Genomic DNA, 18,536 nt, shown 5'->3' with positions numbered 1-18,536 from the left:
TCTGCAAAGCATTCTGGCAAGGGAGAGTTTACTTTAACTAAAAAGAGTGTACTCATAAATCAACCTTTATTGAAGCTATAGAGTGTTTGACACCCAACCGTAGTAGATTAATTTGGCTTTTGCTTTGCGCATTTACCTGAACTCAAGGTGACTAAATTTAAAGATAACCGCCCAATAATTAGATTCTATACCTGCATGCAGAGGCAGAATCATCCCTGATTAAACCATCCCAGCTGTCTGTCTAACCTGCTCCTGAAAATTTCCAAGGATGGAAGTAACTGATGGAGATTCCACAATTTCTGCACATACCCCAGAGGTGGGCAATTATTTCAGCTGGAAGGCTGCTTAATTAGTTTTGATGAGCTATAGAGGTCCACAAGGGTAGCTCCACCCCTTGACAGGTACCCCACCCCCTGATTGCCACCTTGGGACTGGAAGTCCCAGCCCTAACCCCAACTTTTCCCTTTGCCACAAGAAGTCCTTTTCCTTGTCCACAGGGACATAGGAGGGGGGTTTGCCATCTTGGAACCAGAAAAAACCCAAGTCATATACTAAAAATCAAACATCTACTATATTTTTTAAAAATATTATTAAAAATTAAATTTATTAAAAATATTTTGTCCAATTTGTGCATGTGTGCATAGTATATATAGAAGTGATTGTACAATAGCTCAAAATAAATCTTACTCTTGTATATTGTGTATGGGGAGCATGGGTGTGTGTGGATATAAGCTTGTATGTGGGGTATAGGGGGGTGTGGGTATGGTGGGGCATGCATGTGAGGCCCCCCACCACATGTCCACTTCCCATGGTGCACAAGCCCTGCTGCCAGCAGCAACAGAAGCATGTAGCAGGCCCTCAGGGCACTCATGGCCTGTGCAGGCAGAGCCCCCCCAGTGTTGCATGGCTTCAGCCAGGTCCAGGAGCTGCATGTGGTGGCAGGAAGCAGGGCCATGCCAGTCCACCTTCATCACATGGGGCTCCCCACATCTCATGTGCAGGTCCCAGGACCCAGCCAGAGCTATATGCCACAGAGGAGGGAGCCCCACACAATGAAGCTAGTGGCCTGGCCCTGCTCCTTGCTGCCACATGCAGCTCTAGAGACTCTACTCAGAAGCATGGAGTGAGGCTGAGCCAGCCTGACTCCATTGTGCAGGTTGCCCTGCCACTTCCAGCGGAGTCCCGGGAGCTTCACATGGCAGCAGGGGGCAGGGAAGGCTGCTGGCTGCATCATGAGGGGCTTCCCTCCACTAAGCATGGGCCCCACACTCCAGGCCCCATGCTTCCGCCCAGCTGCAGCTTCCCCACACCTGACCCTACTCCCCTACTCACTTCAGCAGACACAGAAGGAACAGCCACTGGAGGGCAGGGGAGCTGAGTAGTTCCCCAGGCTGCTGCAGCAATAGCAACAGCAACACCCAGACAGAAGCTGTGTGCTGGTGAGGGCCAGGGCCCTCCGGCACACAAAGGTTGGAACACAGTACATGCTGGTCCGGCAGGAGCGGGCAGGGCTCAACCCCATGTGGAGCACAACAGGAGCAGCCACAGGCTGGACCAAATACAATTGCAGGCCAGATGAAAATCGCCTGGCAGGCTGGATGCGGCCTATGGGTCATATTTTCCCTGCTTCTGAGATAGCCAGTCCCAATGTTTGACCAGCCTCACAGAAGTTCTTCCTTAAGAAGGAGGGCCTTCTTAAATCCATCTCCCAAGCCACTGTAGCAGTTCAAATAGTGGTAAGGAGGCTGGTGGTGGGGTAAGTGAAGTGTCCTACCCCTCGCCACCTTTTTCCTCTCAACATTTACCCTTCCCCTGCTGCCTGCCCCCATGATGCCTGCACACCTGAGCACCTTCCCCACCTGCTGCCTGCTCCTTCCTGCTATCACTGCTGACTCTCCAGCTCCACTTCATCCTGGGGCATGGAGCATGACTGCTCTGGCCCCAACCTAACCATGCAGCAATTGTTGTAGAAGTGGCAGCCCTGGCCCCAGCTCTGCCTCTGGGGCCTGCCAAGTGCTGCTGCTGCCACAACTATGCTCCAGCCCCAACCAGGCTGCACAAATCTGGGTTGGACCCGAGCTGGGGCCAGAGGGCAAGTAGCAGGATTGGGGGGGGGGGGAGACATGGGTAGGGAAAGCAGTCGCAGGAGGGAGGCAGGCAGCAAGGCAGAGGTTTCAGGATGCAGCTGCTGCAGCCTTCTCCCCTGCCCCACTGTCTTGTACTCAAATTCAAGATGAAGGGCTTTACTCAAACCCTCCATTTTAGGTGGGGAAGAAAAACCTTGTCTTGAATTCAAGTAGTAGAGTAGATATTCCATAGCTAGCTGAGATTTAGGTAGCACAGCAGACAGACTATTAGTCACTGCTCTTTTGACAGAAAGTTTTGGTCTAGCTTAACTAAATCAAACGCATCTAAAGCTGTAACTGGAATACTCTTGCCAGGAAAATACTAAATGTTGAACAATGATCTCAGCAAGTAAGGGGGAAAAGGATTAAGCAGTAAACAAATACAACATCTATCAATATGTGACGTTTGAAAAAAAAGCTCAACTATATAAGAACTTCAAACTGAACAATGTGTTGCTTTCAATGCAGAAAACTTTAAAAAAAGGGACTCATGAATTAAATGAAGAATAAATAAATAAAAATCAAGCAACAAGGTAGCTTTTATCCTGAAGCAGCCAGCAACACATTAAATAAGTGTTATAAAACCACTTAGCTCAGAGTTCTAGACAAACGTCTGCTAAAGTTATATTGGAATTAAGATGGAGAAAGAACAAGATGAAATTCTGAAGTCAAATTTTTCTCTAACTACTGATATTTTTCTAGCCTCTTCTCCTGGTACAAGTGCAATATATTCCAATAATTACACAAGGCAGTTTAAGAACAAACCAAATTACTCAACGTTTGTCTGACTCTAACCCGCATGCACATAACACTTAAAAATGTTATTTTTTAAGAGGACTCTTTCTGTTTAATAGTAGATACTGTGCAATGCTCTCACATAGGAGATGGGAACAAAGCCAGCCTCTCAAATTAAAGCTGGATTCAGCTGAACCTAATTTAATTCATTCCACACTGGTAGATTTATGGATAACCCTGCTTACTAGTGTGTGTTTTACTGCCAGTTGTACGCATGCTGATTTCAGTTTTCCAGCTGCATTCAGTAATTAACGTAGCATCCTCTCTACAGCACAGCCAACAAACTCCAAACCAAGACTGTTCATTTAAAAAGCAACACATATTTCCTTAAAATTTGTATATAAGAATACTAGGGGTACTGCTGAAATGCAGATCTAAAGAAGAAAGGAAGTTAGGAAAAAAGTTATTTGCATGTACACACACACACCCCATAAAATATTCACATAACCTAATTACTAGTGCTGTGTGAAAATTTGCCAGGCATTTCATTTCAAAGCTGTTCCAAAGCTGTTTCAAAGCATTTTGAGCTCCAAACTGAAATCAAAACAAGGAGGATTTGAAACAAAACAAGGGCACTGAGAGCCAGGCTTACTTGGCTTCCCAGGAGGCAGCGGCAGCCTCCCCTCACCCAGCACGCAGATCCGGGGTTTCGCACCCCCAAGAGGAGTCCAGCACAGCCTGACAGCCCTCCCGGGGGTGCGAGCCCCAGATCTGTGCCCCAGATGAAAGGAGGCTGCCTGAGACTGGTGCTGGGCATGGGCTGTGCCCAGCACCAGAGATAATTGCTCCTGCTGCAGGAGCAGCTGCAGCCTCCCCTCATCCGGCACACAGATCCAGGGGCTTGCACCCCAGGAGGAGTCCGGCAAAGCCCAGCAGCCCTCCCAGAGATGCAAGCCCTTGGATGTGTGCCCTGGATGACAGGAGGCTGCCTGGGACTGGCACTGGGCACAAGCTGTGCCCAGGACCAGAAATAATTGCTGCTGCCTCTCCCAGGCAGCAGCAGCAGCCTTCTCTCATCTGAGACACAGATCCAGGGGCTCGTACCCCTGGGAGGGCTGCCGGGCTGTGCGAGACTCCTCATGGGGATGGAAGCCCTCCTATCTGCACACCAGATGAGAGGAGGCTGCCGCTGCCAGCAAGTGTCTGGAGTTGTGCTTTGAAGAGTCTGAGGTGCAGTTTCCCAGAAACCTCAGCACCTATTTCCTTGAAACTTGGCAAGCTTTATGCCCTCAGAAGGGACTACCATACCTGCAATTTTGATCCAAATCAGGCAAGAAATGACAAAAAGTTTTAGGCATTTTCATGCTTCCCCATTATAGCCTATGGGCGAAACGGTGAAACACACTGAAACAAAGAAACAGCTTCAATGAAACGAAATGGGACAGTGCTTCAAATCAAAATGAAATGACAAAATGAAACACTGTCCCTTTGAAAAGGTGAAATGCACGGCAAAACAAAATGATTGTGTTTTGCACAGCCCTAATTACAGGTTTCCCTCGCTTTAATGCGGGTTCTGTATGTGCGAATTCGTTCTTATGCAATGACCCTTTTATACCAAAAATTCGTTATATGCAAGGTAAACTCTTATGAAATAGGTGTGGTGGAAGCCTGCAGTCAGCTGCTTTATGCGGTGCGCTGTGAGTGATGTGTACCTAAATATAGTCTCCTGCATGGATCTGTGCTCCTCTCTCGTGGTCTGCAACACGTGTTTCTGTAGTTGCCATCCTCATTATGATAATACCCTGTGCTCGTGTGTACTGTCTGCTGTTGGCGAGTACCAACAATTGTCTTGTAAAAGTGGTAGAAATGAGTCTGGGGGTCAGAACAGTCGAAGTCTTGGCATGTATCCTTATCTGTTACATTGTAAAGTGGGTTCCTTTTAAGCAAATTCGAGTTATGTGCAGATTTCCAGGAACGCAGCTACAGCATAAAGTGAGGGAAATCTGTACCAGCATAACCTGTATATATTACAGGTGCAGTGATACATCAGTCCGATACTGGATTAGTCCCAACATAAAGAAAAAGTTGGCTATATTGGAAATCGGCCCGATGCAGCTGATAATTTGGCCGATAAATGCTCATGCATGTGTGCAACTGCAGTGCAGCACATAGGCACCAAGGAACAGAGCCTGGCAGCGTGGAGAACTGTGTGCAGCGGAGAAGTCTGTTGTGGTGGACGGGGAGGGGGAATGGAAGTGGGGGGCAGATCATTGCCCCCCCACAGTAAGGGGGCAGGGGCACCCAGCACAGCTCCAGCTCTTCCCAGCACATGGGTGGAGGCAGGGCATTGAGCTGGGGCTGCACCAGGCATGCAGAGGTGGCGGCACTGGGAACAGGGCTACAACAGAAACTGGGGTGGCTGCAGACCCCTCCGTAGCCCCCTTCCTAAGCCCAGCCCTCACCGAGAAGAGCCCGGTGCAGCCCCAGCTCCAGCCTACCCACCCGGCCCTGCACACATCCAGGGGCAAGGCTCCCCCGCCATGCCCTCCTGGGGTGCAAGCAGCAGCTGGAGCTGCCCCCTGCTCCAATGAGCAGCAGCTCCATCTTGTGCCCACCCCACCCTGGCTGGGCAGTGCCTGCCCCTGCTCCCTCCCTCACCGCAGGGGACGCTGATCTGCTCCCCTCCCCCCCCCCCCCCACATATCTATGACATATGTTACCCGAAACAGCTGAGGAGCAAGTCCCACCCCCAAAGCATAAAATTTGAGGGGGAAAATTTATCTCATGATCCAAGAGGACACTGAATTCTGTATTCTAGGTAATGCAAGTAATTTTATAAATTTCAGTTAGGCGTGGAAGGCAGACCGCTGCTAGTCCATCAGCCCCGCTCCACTCCAAGAGTGATGAGGGTTCTAGGGACTATAAAAAAAGAAATCACAAGGCAGAATGGAAGTGATGGCATGCTGTAAACAGGTGTATTTAAAGAGACCAAACAATCGCTAATCAATAGTCAAAGTGACTTTCATGCCCAACTCAATTATAGTTGTACCTGGAGGGCCACCAGTATGGGTCCATCCATCTCATGGTAAATAGTGTTCACTCACTCACTCACTCAGCTTCCATGGTTAGCTTGCATTCTCTCCACAGAATCATAGAATAGTATGACTGGAAGGGACCTCTCAGAACTCATTAGCAAAACTACACAGTCAATCCTGATACAAGGCATAACACTGTAGCCAGCCACAGGTAAACGAGGGGGAACCATGGTGGCCAACATCTGGCTGCTGCAAAGGTTGTTAAAATATGCTTGAGAGATCCAAGGAAGATGTCCACACCCTACTCTACAGAGGAAGGCAAAAATCCCCATAATCTGTACCAATCTGACCATGGGGTAAAATTCCTTCCTCATCCCAAATATGTCAATTGGTCTGACGCCGAGTATAGGGGCAAGACCCTCTAACCAGGAACCTCCAGTGTTAGAGTCCCAGCAGCAGCTCTGGCACACCCCAGTCAAAATCCCCAGTCTTGGCTGCAGCCTACAGACAGTACTTCTGGAAAAAAAAAAAAAAAAAACAGATCCCGACACATGTAGCATCAGGAAGGGGAAAAAAATTCCTTCCCAGCACTATGTGGCAATCAGCAAAGCCCAGAAGCATGGGCAAAATCCATAGTATAACATAGGCATAGCTATTCCTAGATCATCCAACTTCTTACTGAAGATCTCCAATGATGGAGATTCCATAATTCCCCTAGGCAGTCTGCACCACTGCCTCACTGTTCTAACAATGAAGTTTTTCCTGATATCCAAATTATTTACCTTTGTGCAGCACTGCAGACTCATATTATACGAGTCTGTGACTTACCAAGACTAGGTGTTGCCCATTCTGTATTTGTGTTTGACTATTTCTTCCTGAGGTGTAGTACCATGCTTCAGTTCTCTATGATGGTAACTTTCAACTTTCATTTTGAATGCAAACACCACATTCACCTTCAGTGCCTAAAAAGGGTCACATTACTGTGCTGCAGTGTACCTTAAGCAGGGTAAGTATATATAGTAGTATAACAGCGCACTGGCCAACTATACCGGTTAATTGGAAGCAAGCATTGTAGAGAGCAGAACCAGCTTTTCAGAAGAAATTATGTAGCCTGTGAATTTTGCCTGAAAATAATTAGTGAGGTATTACAACCTCTCCCTGATGTCCTTTAGAAAGGAGTGCTTTTGGCATGAAGGCACCTAGTCTATATCACTGCCCCACAGAGTCCTTTGGTTCACATATGACCAGTTGGAGGAAAAGCATGAAAAAAAAAATCAGAGGACATCCATCCTCAACCTTCTGGATTACTTCATAGCATATGACTACTTAAAGGATCCCCTCTTGTTTCAAGAAACAGCAAGAATGAATAAAATATTGGGGTTAGTCAGCAAAGAAAGTAAGGATGGGACAATAAGCCCTGCCCTTCAGAGCAATTTTTCTTGCAACAACAGAGCCTTATAGGCTATTACATATCTATATTAAGTGGGGGGGGGGGTTTAAAGCTAGTGAGACAGTGTGTAGAAATACTAACAGTACACAAATGATAGTAAACCAATTTGATCTGGCAGCAACATGTTTACTGTACTGTTTCCATGTCTTATCACAGCAGGGAAAACAAGGTACTGATGTAAGTTAAAATTTTAACTTTCTTGAACATGCAGGAATAATTCTTAAATTTTAGTAAGATACAGATTTCTCTTGCAAAGAGGTTTTGTTAAAATCTAAGTAACTAGATTTGATTTTATTCTAATATTTCATTACCATAGCAATCTGAAGAACAGGATTGTAAACTCCAGCTGCTTGTTCTCAGTCTTAATAATAAAGAACATGAGTTGGCCCTGTTCCTTTTTTTAAAAACCAGTATCTGCCAAGGTTTCATCTGCATAGATAGTGAAATTTACAGAAGACATATACAGTTACTGATTGGAAACAGTACAAGTATATGCATATAAATATATCTATTCAAATTTATCTCATGAGAGAGTGTACATCAAATGCTATAATAGCCTATTAACCTCCAACCACAACACATTCCAAAACTGACTGCTAATGAATTCAAAGTCTCCTTATAGCTTACCAAAAAAAAGTAAATCTCACTAACTCAGTGTATACCATGGAAAAAAACTAAACCCAAAGACATCACTGGAAACCACAAAAGCAGTAGGCCTGGTTGACAAAAATAAACCTAAGTTTTAGCTCAGATGGTTAAGGATATTGAACTTATGTCTTCCCATATTCCCATTGATTAGACATTATCCTAACCTACTACTGCAGGCCATAAGCCTGTTTCTCCAACTAAAACCTGCCTATTAAAAAGACAGTCACTGAACCATAGAAGATTTCACCTTCCTGTCAGTCCAGCTGTATACTCTGGTTGGGACGCTGGCCAAAAATCCCCAGAAAACCCCAAGATGGGGTATATCTGCCTAAAGTATAAAGGTAAATATTAAGGGTAGAGAACTCTCAGACCTATAATACATTTAATGTAGGATACTAAAGGGGCTCATGTTGTGTTACTAATATATTAATAAAGATAAAAACTATAATTGACCAACTGTTTTTTCCAGTTTTATTTCAAGCATTTAACAGCTTTAAAAATATGATTAATTTCTACTGTGCCTGAACAGCATTTGAAACTAGGAAAAAACTGACACGCTGGATAGCCTTATGCACTTGAATTTCCCTTACTATTTTATGCTTTTATGGACTACATTTGAAGTTAGTTTCAAGTCAACTGCTGTTTTAATAGCTAGTTTGTCATATTGTTAAATTTACCCGAGCAGGACAATCTCATAGCTTAAACTACACATTGCCAGCTAATGAAGAAAACTGACCTGATAGGCATCCTGAGAACCCAAAAATAAGATGTTTTCTTCTCCAGTTATTAATTTTTTGAGAAAAAAAGTCAGTCACGCTGCTTATTGCACTACTAGGATTCATTAGAATACGCCACAGAAACATCATAGTAAGAATCTTTATAAACAACAGTATGTGCCAGAATCATCTCTAAAGCATATTTCAAATCAGATGAAGTTAGGTTCATTCGAGATCATTCCCCATCCTGCATGCAGTAACTGTAGCTGCCACCCAGCACCCTGTGCTGCTGCCCCCCCCCAAGTCCCCTCTCTCCCGGCTGTTCTCAGGAAGCTGTCACTGTGCCTCCCCTCCTCTTCCTACTTCCCACCACCTCCATCTCTCTGCCAGTTCAGCACCCTGGGTGACCTCATCTCAAAACCTGGAAGACATGACTAACCTCCAGGCCCTTAAGGGTCCTGGTAGAAAACTAGCAGCTTGCCAAGGGCTCACATGGAGACACAGGTCAGGTAAAAGAGCTGCCAGTCACATCAGCACTCTCAGAGGTGGCAGAAAGCATGTCCAATAAGGCCACAGGTGGGCAATTATTTCAGGCAGAGGGCCACTTACCAAGTTTTGGCAAGCTGTTAAGGGCTGCACGGGTAGCTCTGCCCCTTGACAGATGCCCCACCCCCTGGTTGCCATCTTTGGGACTGGAAGTCCTGCCCCTAACCCCTGACCTTTGTCACCAAAAGTCCCTCCCCCTGCCTCCAGAACTACTTTCAGCAATGGGGTTTTGCCATCTCAGAACCAGAAAAATACCAAATTATATTCTAAAAAGCAAACATCTAAAACATTCATTAATTTGATTTCAAAAAATATTTTTGTCCAGGTTTACATGAGTTTCTGTAGTGTACATAGAGGTGACTGTATATAATAGCTTAAAATGAAGTCTTATACTGGTATGTCAGGTGGGTGAGCATGTGGGTGTATGTGTGGATATGTGGGATGTGGGTGGGAGGGTGGCTGGGGTGTGTGAGAAGGCATGGAGTTCTGTGCATATGGCAGTGCAAGGGCGGGGTGTGGGTGTATGTGTATGGTGGGCTGTGCGTGTAAGACTTGCCCCATAAGCATGCACGTGCACACACACACACACACACACACACACACACACACACACACACCCACCCCACCCACCCGGGGTACAGGAGCAGCCCCGTGCTCCATCCGGCAATGCAGCCAGGAGCCACATGGTGCTGGAGCAGTGTGGGGGCAGGAAGGCAGGGAAATGGCTGGGGGTGGGGTGGGGCCGAGCTCCTGCCTCCAGCTCCCCTGGAGTCCTACTAACCCTGGCTCCTGTTATCTTTGACAGGCATCCAAGAGCAGGTAAATATTTTCTGAATGTTTTAGGGGTCCTGCAGGCCAGATAAAATGCCCTTGCAGGCCAGATCCAGTCCACAGGCTATATTTTGCCCACCCCCGAGTTAGACACTATGCCACCTGACCACCACTGCAGTAAAGGAACCTCTGCAGGGCCTAAAGGCAGAACATGGGCACCTGGGCTGCCGATACAAGCCAGGCCCTGTCCACCCTTGTGCAAGGAGAGGCAGAGGACATCTGCAGAAATCCAGTCCCATTCTGGCCAATACTCCAAGGCCTATCTCTGGAGCTGCTCCCCCACCACCAAATTTCTGAACTTGTGGGGAGCCCCAGGCCCTGCGTGCTGGATCAGGCACCCAAGACCAGTACACAGGGCCAGGTGGGGGGCAGCATCAGGCCCAGAGCCCAATCCTGGCATGCAGGGAGCCATGAGGGGACAGTACCAGACCCCTGGGACCCAAACCCAGTGTAAGGAAGGGGGAAGGGGTAGTGCCAGGCCCACAGGGACCAATCCTGGCAGAAGAGTGGTGCTGGGCCCACGCAGATATTCTTTCATGATGAGGCTGGACTCCAGTTCCCCCTCCCAGCACTCAGGGATAGGAAGAGGTTGTGCCAGGTTCCAGGGCTCAATCTGGCCCACAGACCAGCTCTACTTCATTCATCTGGCCTGCAGGACCAAGATGTTTAGCACTACTGCCCAAAACCTGAGATAGTACTCCAGATGAGGCCTCACCACATAGAGAATTATACTTGTATTACTACTTGGAATGAGATTTGCCTTGTTCAGTGTGATCCAGCAAAAGCCCTACAGGCTTTTCTGCTGTTTGGCCAACTATCCATTTTGTATTTGATTTCTCATTCCTAAGTGTAGCACTTTGTACTGGTCTTCATTGTGTGTCATCTTGTTTATTTCTCACCCTTTACAATCTTTCAGGATCATTTCTGAATCTGGTTCTGTCCTGTCAAAGTGTTTACAAAGCTTGCAGAAGATACTACACTGGATCAAACTGCAAGTGTATTCTTTATTTCGACATCCGCATTAAACATGAAACTCTAGTACCACACTCAGGAGAGAACTCTGCAGACCCCAACGTGATCTGTCCAAACTGGAAAGGTAACTCCAAGTACAGGGTTTCAACCAACTGAGAACTCATATTTACATACTGCATCCAGACTATATATGCAGCTTTGGGTACTAAAATACTTCCCCCAATTCTTCAAATAACCATTTTCAAAATATGAATACAGTATAGTCGCGTCATACATGCATTTAAACTTGTGCGAATTCAATTATACACGGGATGGGAGGGCGGGTGGGGCTTGAGTTTGCGGCGGTGGCGGGAGGTTTTGGCAGCATGGTGGTGGCCCGACAGCATGCAGCCATCCCCCCCACCACCCCGTGCTGCACCGCTACTGCCGGCCGCACAGCTCCAAGCACAGCTCCGCAGCAGCGGTGAGAGATTTTGGAGGCAGAGGCAATCACAGCTAGCCAAATCGCTGGCGATTTGACTATACACAATTTTCGCCTTACACACTGACCTCAGAACCTAACCCCTGTATAAGATGCGACATGCCTGTAGCTCAAAAATGCTGAACTCACTGAAGCTCACAAAAAGAGGACCCTACAGTTAGTCTAAAGAGTCAAGATACAAGTAGGAACATAGAAGAGCCTAAAAAAAAAAAAAAAAAAAAAAAAGAGAGAGGGGAAATGTAATCTGCATTTCCTGACTTTATTTGAACAAGTACAAGCCAAAATTCTGACTGCTTTAAGGAAAGTAGAATTCAAGAGACATGCTACTCAAAACACATACACAACCTAACTGAGCACCAAGCAAAAATCTAACTCAACAGTTCTGACATTATAAGGAAATAAAATTAATAAAGTATACCATAATAATGTCTAAATTAAGACTCACTCATCTACATGCCAACTACTTATTAACTAGTTCATTTGTATTAAAGTTTGACTTCCTACCTCCAACAAAGCACTGTCTCTCTCCGACTTCCTGCTTACATACTAACAAGTGTCTAGTCATGATTATTTTGTGTTCCTAATCAATTATTTTACCATCTCATAATTATCCCTTTGAAAAAGTCAAAATTGACTGCATCCTGTTTCAATGCCCAAAGCCATTTCCAGATAATATAAAGAACATTACTAGTTTTCCAAAACATACTTCATTAGACAGAGAACAACATTACTTGTCCAGTAAGAACAATCTGAAACCTCATCCAAATATTCTAGTTCTTACCTCAGTCTGAAGCACATATTTCCTGAGTTGCTGACAATTTTAATCAAACCCCTTCAGAAATTATTTATGTCCTGTTTTTATCGTTTGCGGTACTTCTCCATCTACCTGAAGGGAAAAAAAATCATCTCACAAACAAAAACAAAGCCATATTACCAACTACCGGATCACTGGTTTATTCTGAGTTCTTCTATTCCTATGGATTATTCACTGCTGAAAACCGTAACTATTTATGACATCATGGCTACCATCTGTGGTATCAGACAGTACTACTGTACGTTAGAAGTTAATCAGGAATACAGCAATTACAAAATGGATCTAGTTTTCACACATGTTCTTAATAATAAAAAATAAAATTTAAAAAAAAGTACAGCATACTTAATTCACTTGTGGGAACAAATAAGAAAAATGACAGGAATGTACTATATAACATCAAATGACAGGAATGTACTGTATAATATCAAAAAACAAAAGAAGAAAATTACTTTCATAATTTATTCTTTTAAACTGAGATGAGAGTACATGTAAAGAATAAGCAACTTCCACAACCTTGCACTCAAAGTAATCCGGCCTGCGCGGAGGAAGAAGATAGAGGGAAGAAGTGGCAGCAGCATGTACACAGTTTTCAGATACCTGGTCCTGGAGCAGCCCCCCACTGGATGCCAAAGCTGGGGACTGGGAGCTTGGGAGAAGCAGCAGCAGTGCAGGTGCAGCTCCCAGCTGCCTGGCCACAGCACATGCAAAGCCCCCTGGCACTGATGTACTGCTGAAACCAGATAGCCTGTGTTGGACCAGAGTTGAGTTGTTCTGGGCGGTGGCTTGTTAAAGGTTACCAGTCCCAATCCAGTCCATTCACAAGGCAGACCAAATCTAACAACCATTTCTGACAGCCTTACCTGGAGGATGCCTTTATCTCAACTTAAATGTATACAATACTCTCATCAAGCACTACTGGGGTCTTGGAAGCCCAGAAACTGACTACCTTCTTTCATTTTTAAAGCTTCCCACAGTCAGTTTGTGGCCTGCTATTACATCTCGATAAAGGGGGGAAGCAAGCAGACCCAAGACTAGCTAGCTCCTTTTATTTTCAAGCCCTTTGTCAGCTGTTTCTCCCTCGCTCTTTCTGGTGCCATTGTCCGAGTACAATTAAGTCATAAAGCAGGCCACAGGACTAATATGCCCCAAGGCAGTGCTTCCCCTCAGCATAACTTCATTTATGACCCCATTTCCTCAGTATGGTCCCTCACTCCCAACTCACAGCCTCCCAACCACCCCAGGTGCCTCTCACTCCCAACCCATAGCCCCCTGGCCCTGCTAGTGCCCCTCACTCCCAATCCATAGCCTCCAACCCTCCCCAGGTGCCCCAAGGCCAGGGCCTGCAGCCCCCAGATGCTCCCCATCCCAGCAGTGCCCAAGGCCCAGCTGCTGCCTGCAGGAAACAGCAGCTGCTGAGGCCAGAGCATGGCCCCCATGTTCTCACTGGGCAGCAGAGCCAAAGGAGAACCCATGTTGGGGGATTGGGGGGCATGGAAAGGATGTGGGCTGCCCTCTGCAGGTTTGGGGCTCCCCACCCTGCTGCCCTTCACCCAGGCCTCTGCCACCTAGTGGGTGGGACCCGGTGTGGGAGAGCGCGCGCTATGCTGCACCCCATCCACTGATGCTGCAACCCCTTTTGGGGTCATGACCCACAGTTTGGGAACCACTGCCCTAAGGGATGCCTTTAAACAACATGAAGATAACTCAAGTTTGTTATAATGGGAACAATAAACTACAAATTGAGACAGGCAATGGGTTCAAGTGAAGTATGAACATATCAGATATGCATAACTGGAGTACTAATATACCTATGGAAAGTGAACATAAGATTAAGGAGTGGATAAAAAAAGCCTACAGTAGCACTTACTTGACATGTTATTGAACAATTTTTGCCATACTAATAGTAGCAACAGGATCCAACTATAATTATTTTCACATGCATCTTTTTGCAGCTGATCATACGGAGTGGCTCTTCTCTGGACCATCTCAAGTTTTTCCATATACTTATTGAAGTGCAGCACCCAGAACTGGATGCAGTACTCCCAACTGCAGTCTCACCAGTGATGAGTACAGCAGGAGTATCACATCCTTAGTTTTACACGAGATGCATCAGTTCATGCATGCCAGCATTTTGTTTGCCCTGCTGGCCACCACATCGCACTGATGGCTCATGTTCATATTGTGGTCAATCAGTCCACTTTAACGGTCCTGTTATCAAGGAGAAACAAAGCAACAGGACATAACAGAATGCTTAGCTTCAGACAAAGGTTTGCCATCTTGGAGTCCCTTACATTTGCATCCCGTTCTATTCACTTGTAAAATACAACAGGGCTTGCACTGTTTTCTGAAGTCTTTAGTACAAATGCCAAGTCCAGAAGTTATCCACTGTTAGTTAATCACACTCATGTGTCTATGCTCATGCCTGAACAAATTATTCCATAGTTACTAAGTGTGAAAAAAATCCACACGCCCCCCTCCCTGAAAGGAGACATTCCAGCCCCCCCACCCATTCTCACTCTGCCTAGTTTCAATCAACCTGGTCACCTAGGCAACCAGGCTGTAAAAATGCCTGAGGTGATGACAGCTGCCTCTTCCTCTGGCAGTCATTTTGGGACACACAAGCACGGACCTCTGGAGAGGCTCTCTTGGGACGAATTAGTGAGTATGCCTAAAAATCGGCTAGTAGCTTAGAACTAAGTAACTTAGTCGCATATTAAAAGGGCCACCGAGCCCATATTTGATAGGCTCAATTTATTAGAACTTGCTCAAGGTGCTTTCATCATAAATTCCATTGCCTACCTCCTCCCCCACCCCCCACTCTCCTCTTCCCCTTTATTGTTCAAAGGGTTTGGGATTGCAGCATGCTTAGCTGTGAATGCCTGAGGTGGGAGGGGTCAGAGATGCATTTCACACCCAGCAGAGCTCAGCTGTTTATTAACTGACTCAGTTCTACTTGAAGTTATCCTAGGGAGCTTCAGGCTATAAAAAGCACCCAAAGATATTACTAGGGGGCAAAGCACCCCTAAGACTTGCAAGGTCTGCATACCCCAGGATGCACAGAGTCCTAACAGAAACCAGTGCCCAGGTAGTGGCAGTGTTACCCTGTGGCAAAACCCCCCAATTTTTTTTTTTTTAATTTTAAAATGCATTCCCTCCCTTCCCCAACTATCTCTGACTTTTTCTCTCCCTCTTTCTCTATAGATAAGTATGAGTCAGCTAAGACAGAGTAAGCATAAGACACAGGATAAGCTTTAGCATTTTATTTTGGTATCAAGTTGTTGGGTTTTTGTTTTGTTTTTTCTCTCCTTTGTAAGTAAGTGCCCTGTTATGGATATCCGCTGTTTTATATTGTATAGTTACATTTATATTGGTTTTTACTGTGCGATTGCGGTTTTATTTTTACTGTTTTTTCTATTGATACTATATGATTTAGGCCTATATGTGTACATTAGAATAAGTAATGTCAAGTTATGTCAAGTTTAATTTTGTATGTCAAGCCTCCATCTTGTGTCCTCTGCCTGGGTGTAACCTATGACTCATGTAAGTCGGTTCCTGAATGAATGGGGACGAATGAGGGTGCTTGAGATACAACGGTAGCAGGCCTCTACTGAATAATCAACTCAATGACTGGACCATCAACAAAACGACCGGACCATTGCCCTCCATTGACTCACCCAGGAACAGAACAGAAATCCAGCATTTGAAAGACAAAGACCATACAGAAATCAGCCAACCCACTATTACAACACAGACACCTGGAACTGCACATCCTTGCCTGGAGTGAACAGGTTCAGTGCATCAGGGCTGACCTTTGCCTGGACATGCCCCTGCCACTAGGGTCATAGAAGATCTGCCCTTATAAAAAGGGGTAGTGAAGACCGACCCAGTGGGACACCCACTCCATTTGAATCAGCACTATACTCCATCACCTACCCACCCAGAGACCCCCTCTGAACAACACTGTGATCTTCTTCCCATGTCCATATGTCTTGTTATCTGGGCTCCCTCTCTGTGCCTCCCAGCTATCCACTCACCAAACCCTAGACTTGCCTCCCAAGTAACCCCAGGGGTCACCTGACCTCAAGTAACCCCAGCCCCCCTTCCAGTCTGCTGGTTCTAATCCCAGCTCCGGTCCAGAGAAGTGATGCTCCCCCTCTATGCAACTTTGGTCAGGCCGCAGTTAGAGTACTGCGTCCAGTACTGGGCACCGCACTTCAAAAGGGATGTGGCCAGCCTGGAGAGGGTTCAGAGAAGGGCCACCCACTTGGTGAGAAGGCAGCAGGACAGGCCCTATGAGGAGAGAGTGAAGGACCTGAACCTGTTCAGCCTCAGCAAGAGGAGGCGGGGGGGGACCACCTGGTGGCTGCCTACAAGCTCATCGGGGGGAAATCAACAGCAAATAGGCAGAGCCCTTTTCTCCCCAGCAGCACCTGGGATGACAAGGAACAATGGTAATAAGCTGATGGAGAATAGGTTTACGTTAAAGATCAGAAGGCAATATTTTATAGTTAGGGTGGCCAAAATCTGGAACCAACTTCCCAGGGAAGTGGTCCTTGCCCCTACCTTCGGCAAATTCAAGAGGAGGTTGGATGATCACCTGTCTGGGGTCTTGCGAACCCAGCATTCATTCCTGCCTGTGGCAGGGGGTCAGGCTAGATGATCTGTTCAGGTCCCTCCTGACCCTAGCTACTATGAACTTTCACTCTCTTATTTTTTCCTCTCACTTCTTAACCCCCATCCATCTCCCTCTTTCCACACTCCTTACAGAACTCCTTGACCCTCGGCTCCCTCCCATAGTCACCAAGCACCCTAGGTATCCCAAGTACCCCAAGCATACACATACGACACCACCCAAGTTAGGAACTCACTTGAATTGGTGATACGTGTGCATGTGCTTAAACTGGTAATCTTGGATGTGCGTTGTGTGTGCACGCACGCGTGCCCAATTGATTTTTGTGTGTGTATATGTTGTGTGTGCGTATTGTGTGTCACACCTTCCCGCCTAAAACCACAATTTTGAGATCCTGAGAGTTGGCTTGGCCCTACAGGACAACCCCAGGTTTGTGGGTGTGCTCCAAGAAGGGGGATGGCTGAATGCAGGCACCCCAGGGAGACTTCCAAAGTGTGGTTTTGGGCCTGGCACAAAAGCAGGGGGGCTGGACCCGATGATCTGTAAGGTCCCTTCCAGTCCCTAATAACTATGAAAGCAATTCTAGTTGAATTAGTACTGTCTAGGTATTTGGTTGTTCTGGTGGCAAAGGTTAGGGCAGGGGTGGGCAAAACACAGCCCGCCAGCCCATTCTATCCGGCCATTGGTTGTATTTGGTTGTTCTGAATGACTAAAGGCACACTTGGGGAAATATTTTCCCCAAAGGTTCCATTCATTAAATCAGCCAGGCTGCATCACCTCTCCTAGTTATATTTCAAACACCTCAGTGACAAAGTCATAAAATCTCTTGCATTCCTTTAGGATTGTATTGCATTGACACCTATGCCTTCATGCAAAATAAATATCAAGGTTTTCTTCCAGGAATTCCCACTAAATGGATTGCTGGAACCCAGATTAAAACACCTGACTAAGACTGGACACAAGGCTGGCAAGCCATTTGTATTCATCCATGTTAACCTTCTTTTCTCCCCTTCTAAAATATGTTTTAAAATTATTTCATTCAAATGTCAGTGGGTGCATCTACATGTACACACCGTTGCAGAGTAAACTAATTAGCTCTGCAGTAAAGCATCACTGTCTACATGTGTACCTGTATTAGGACACAGTAAACTAATTAACTCCACCATACACTAGTACTACCAAGAACAGAACTACCTTATGACAGAGCACTTCACTGAACTGAAACGCAAGCGTAGATGCTGACCAGGGGCATAAACTGTGTCCGGTCAAGCCAGCCAGTCGGAGGCCTGCTCTGCCCTGGCTCAAATTGCTGCTTGTCCTAGACCCATCTGTAGACACTGCACCTGGGAGCAGTTTACCCTGGCTTGAACCGTTCCAGAGTTTATCATGTCATATTAAGAGTACATGCCCAGATATACCCAATTAACTTTCTAAACAAAAATGTAAAAAAGCTTGTTTTAAAAAGGAAACTGCTTTAAAACATGAAACATGCCAGAGCCAAGTTTATGTAATTGTTCATCAAGGATTAAAATCTCTCCTGAAGACAAACCCA

The 18,536-nt window shown here is 46.1% G+C and overlaps 1 protein-coding gene across 2 annotated transcripts in view; it reads right to left on the bottom strand.

Moving 5' to 3' along the window:
• Window positions 1-18,536, bottom strand: part of REEP3 (receptor accessory protein 3) — a 92,536-nt gene that overhangs the window by 62,791 nt on the left and 11,209 nt on the right. The window contains exon 2 of one of the 2 annotated variants that reach the window (XM_019496690.2): window positions 12,322-12,426. The exons of the other annotated variant lie outside the window; for it this stretch is intronic. Within the exon in view, the coding sequence (XP_019352235.1) occupies window positions 12,322-12,338 (17 nt within the window). The 5' untranslated portion in view covers window positions 12,339-12,426. The remainder of the gene's footprint in view (window positions 1-12,321; window positions 12,427-18,536) is intronic. 2 annotated transcript variants of the gene reach the window in all.

Source organism: Alligator mississippiensis, chromosome 6, assembly GCF_030867095.1.
Source record: "Alligator mississippiensis isolate rAllMis1 chromosome 6, rAllMis1, whole genome shotgun sequence".
NCBI lineage: Eukaryota > Metazoa > Chordata > Crocodylia > Alligatoridae > Alligator > Alligator mississippiensis.
The sequence above is the reverse complement of the archived record's forward strand: the minus strand, read 5'-3'. Positions and strand labels throughout refer to the sequence as shown.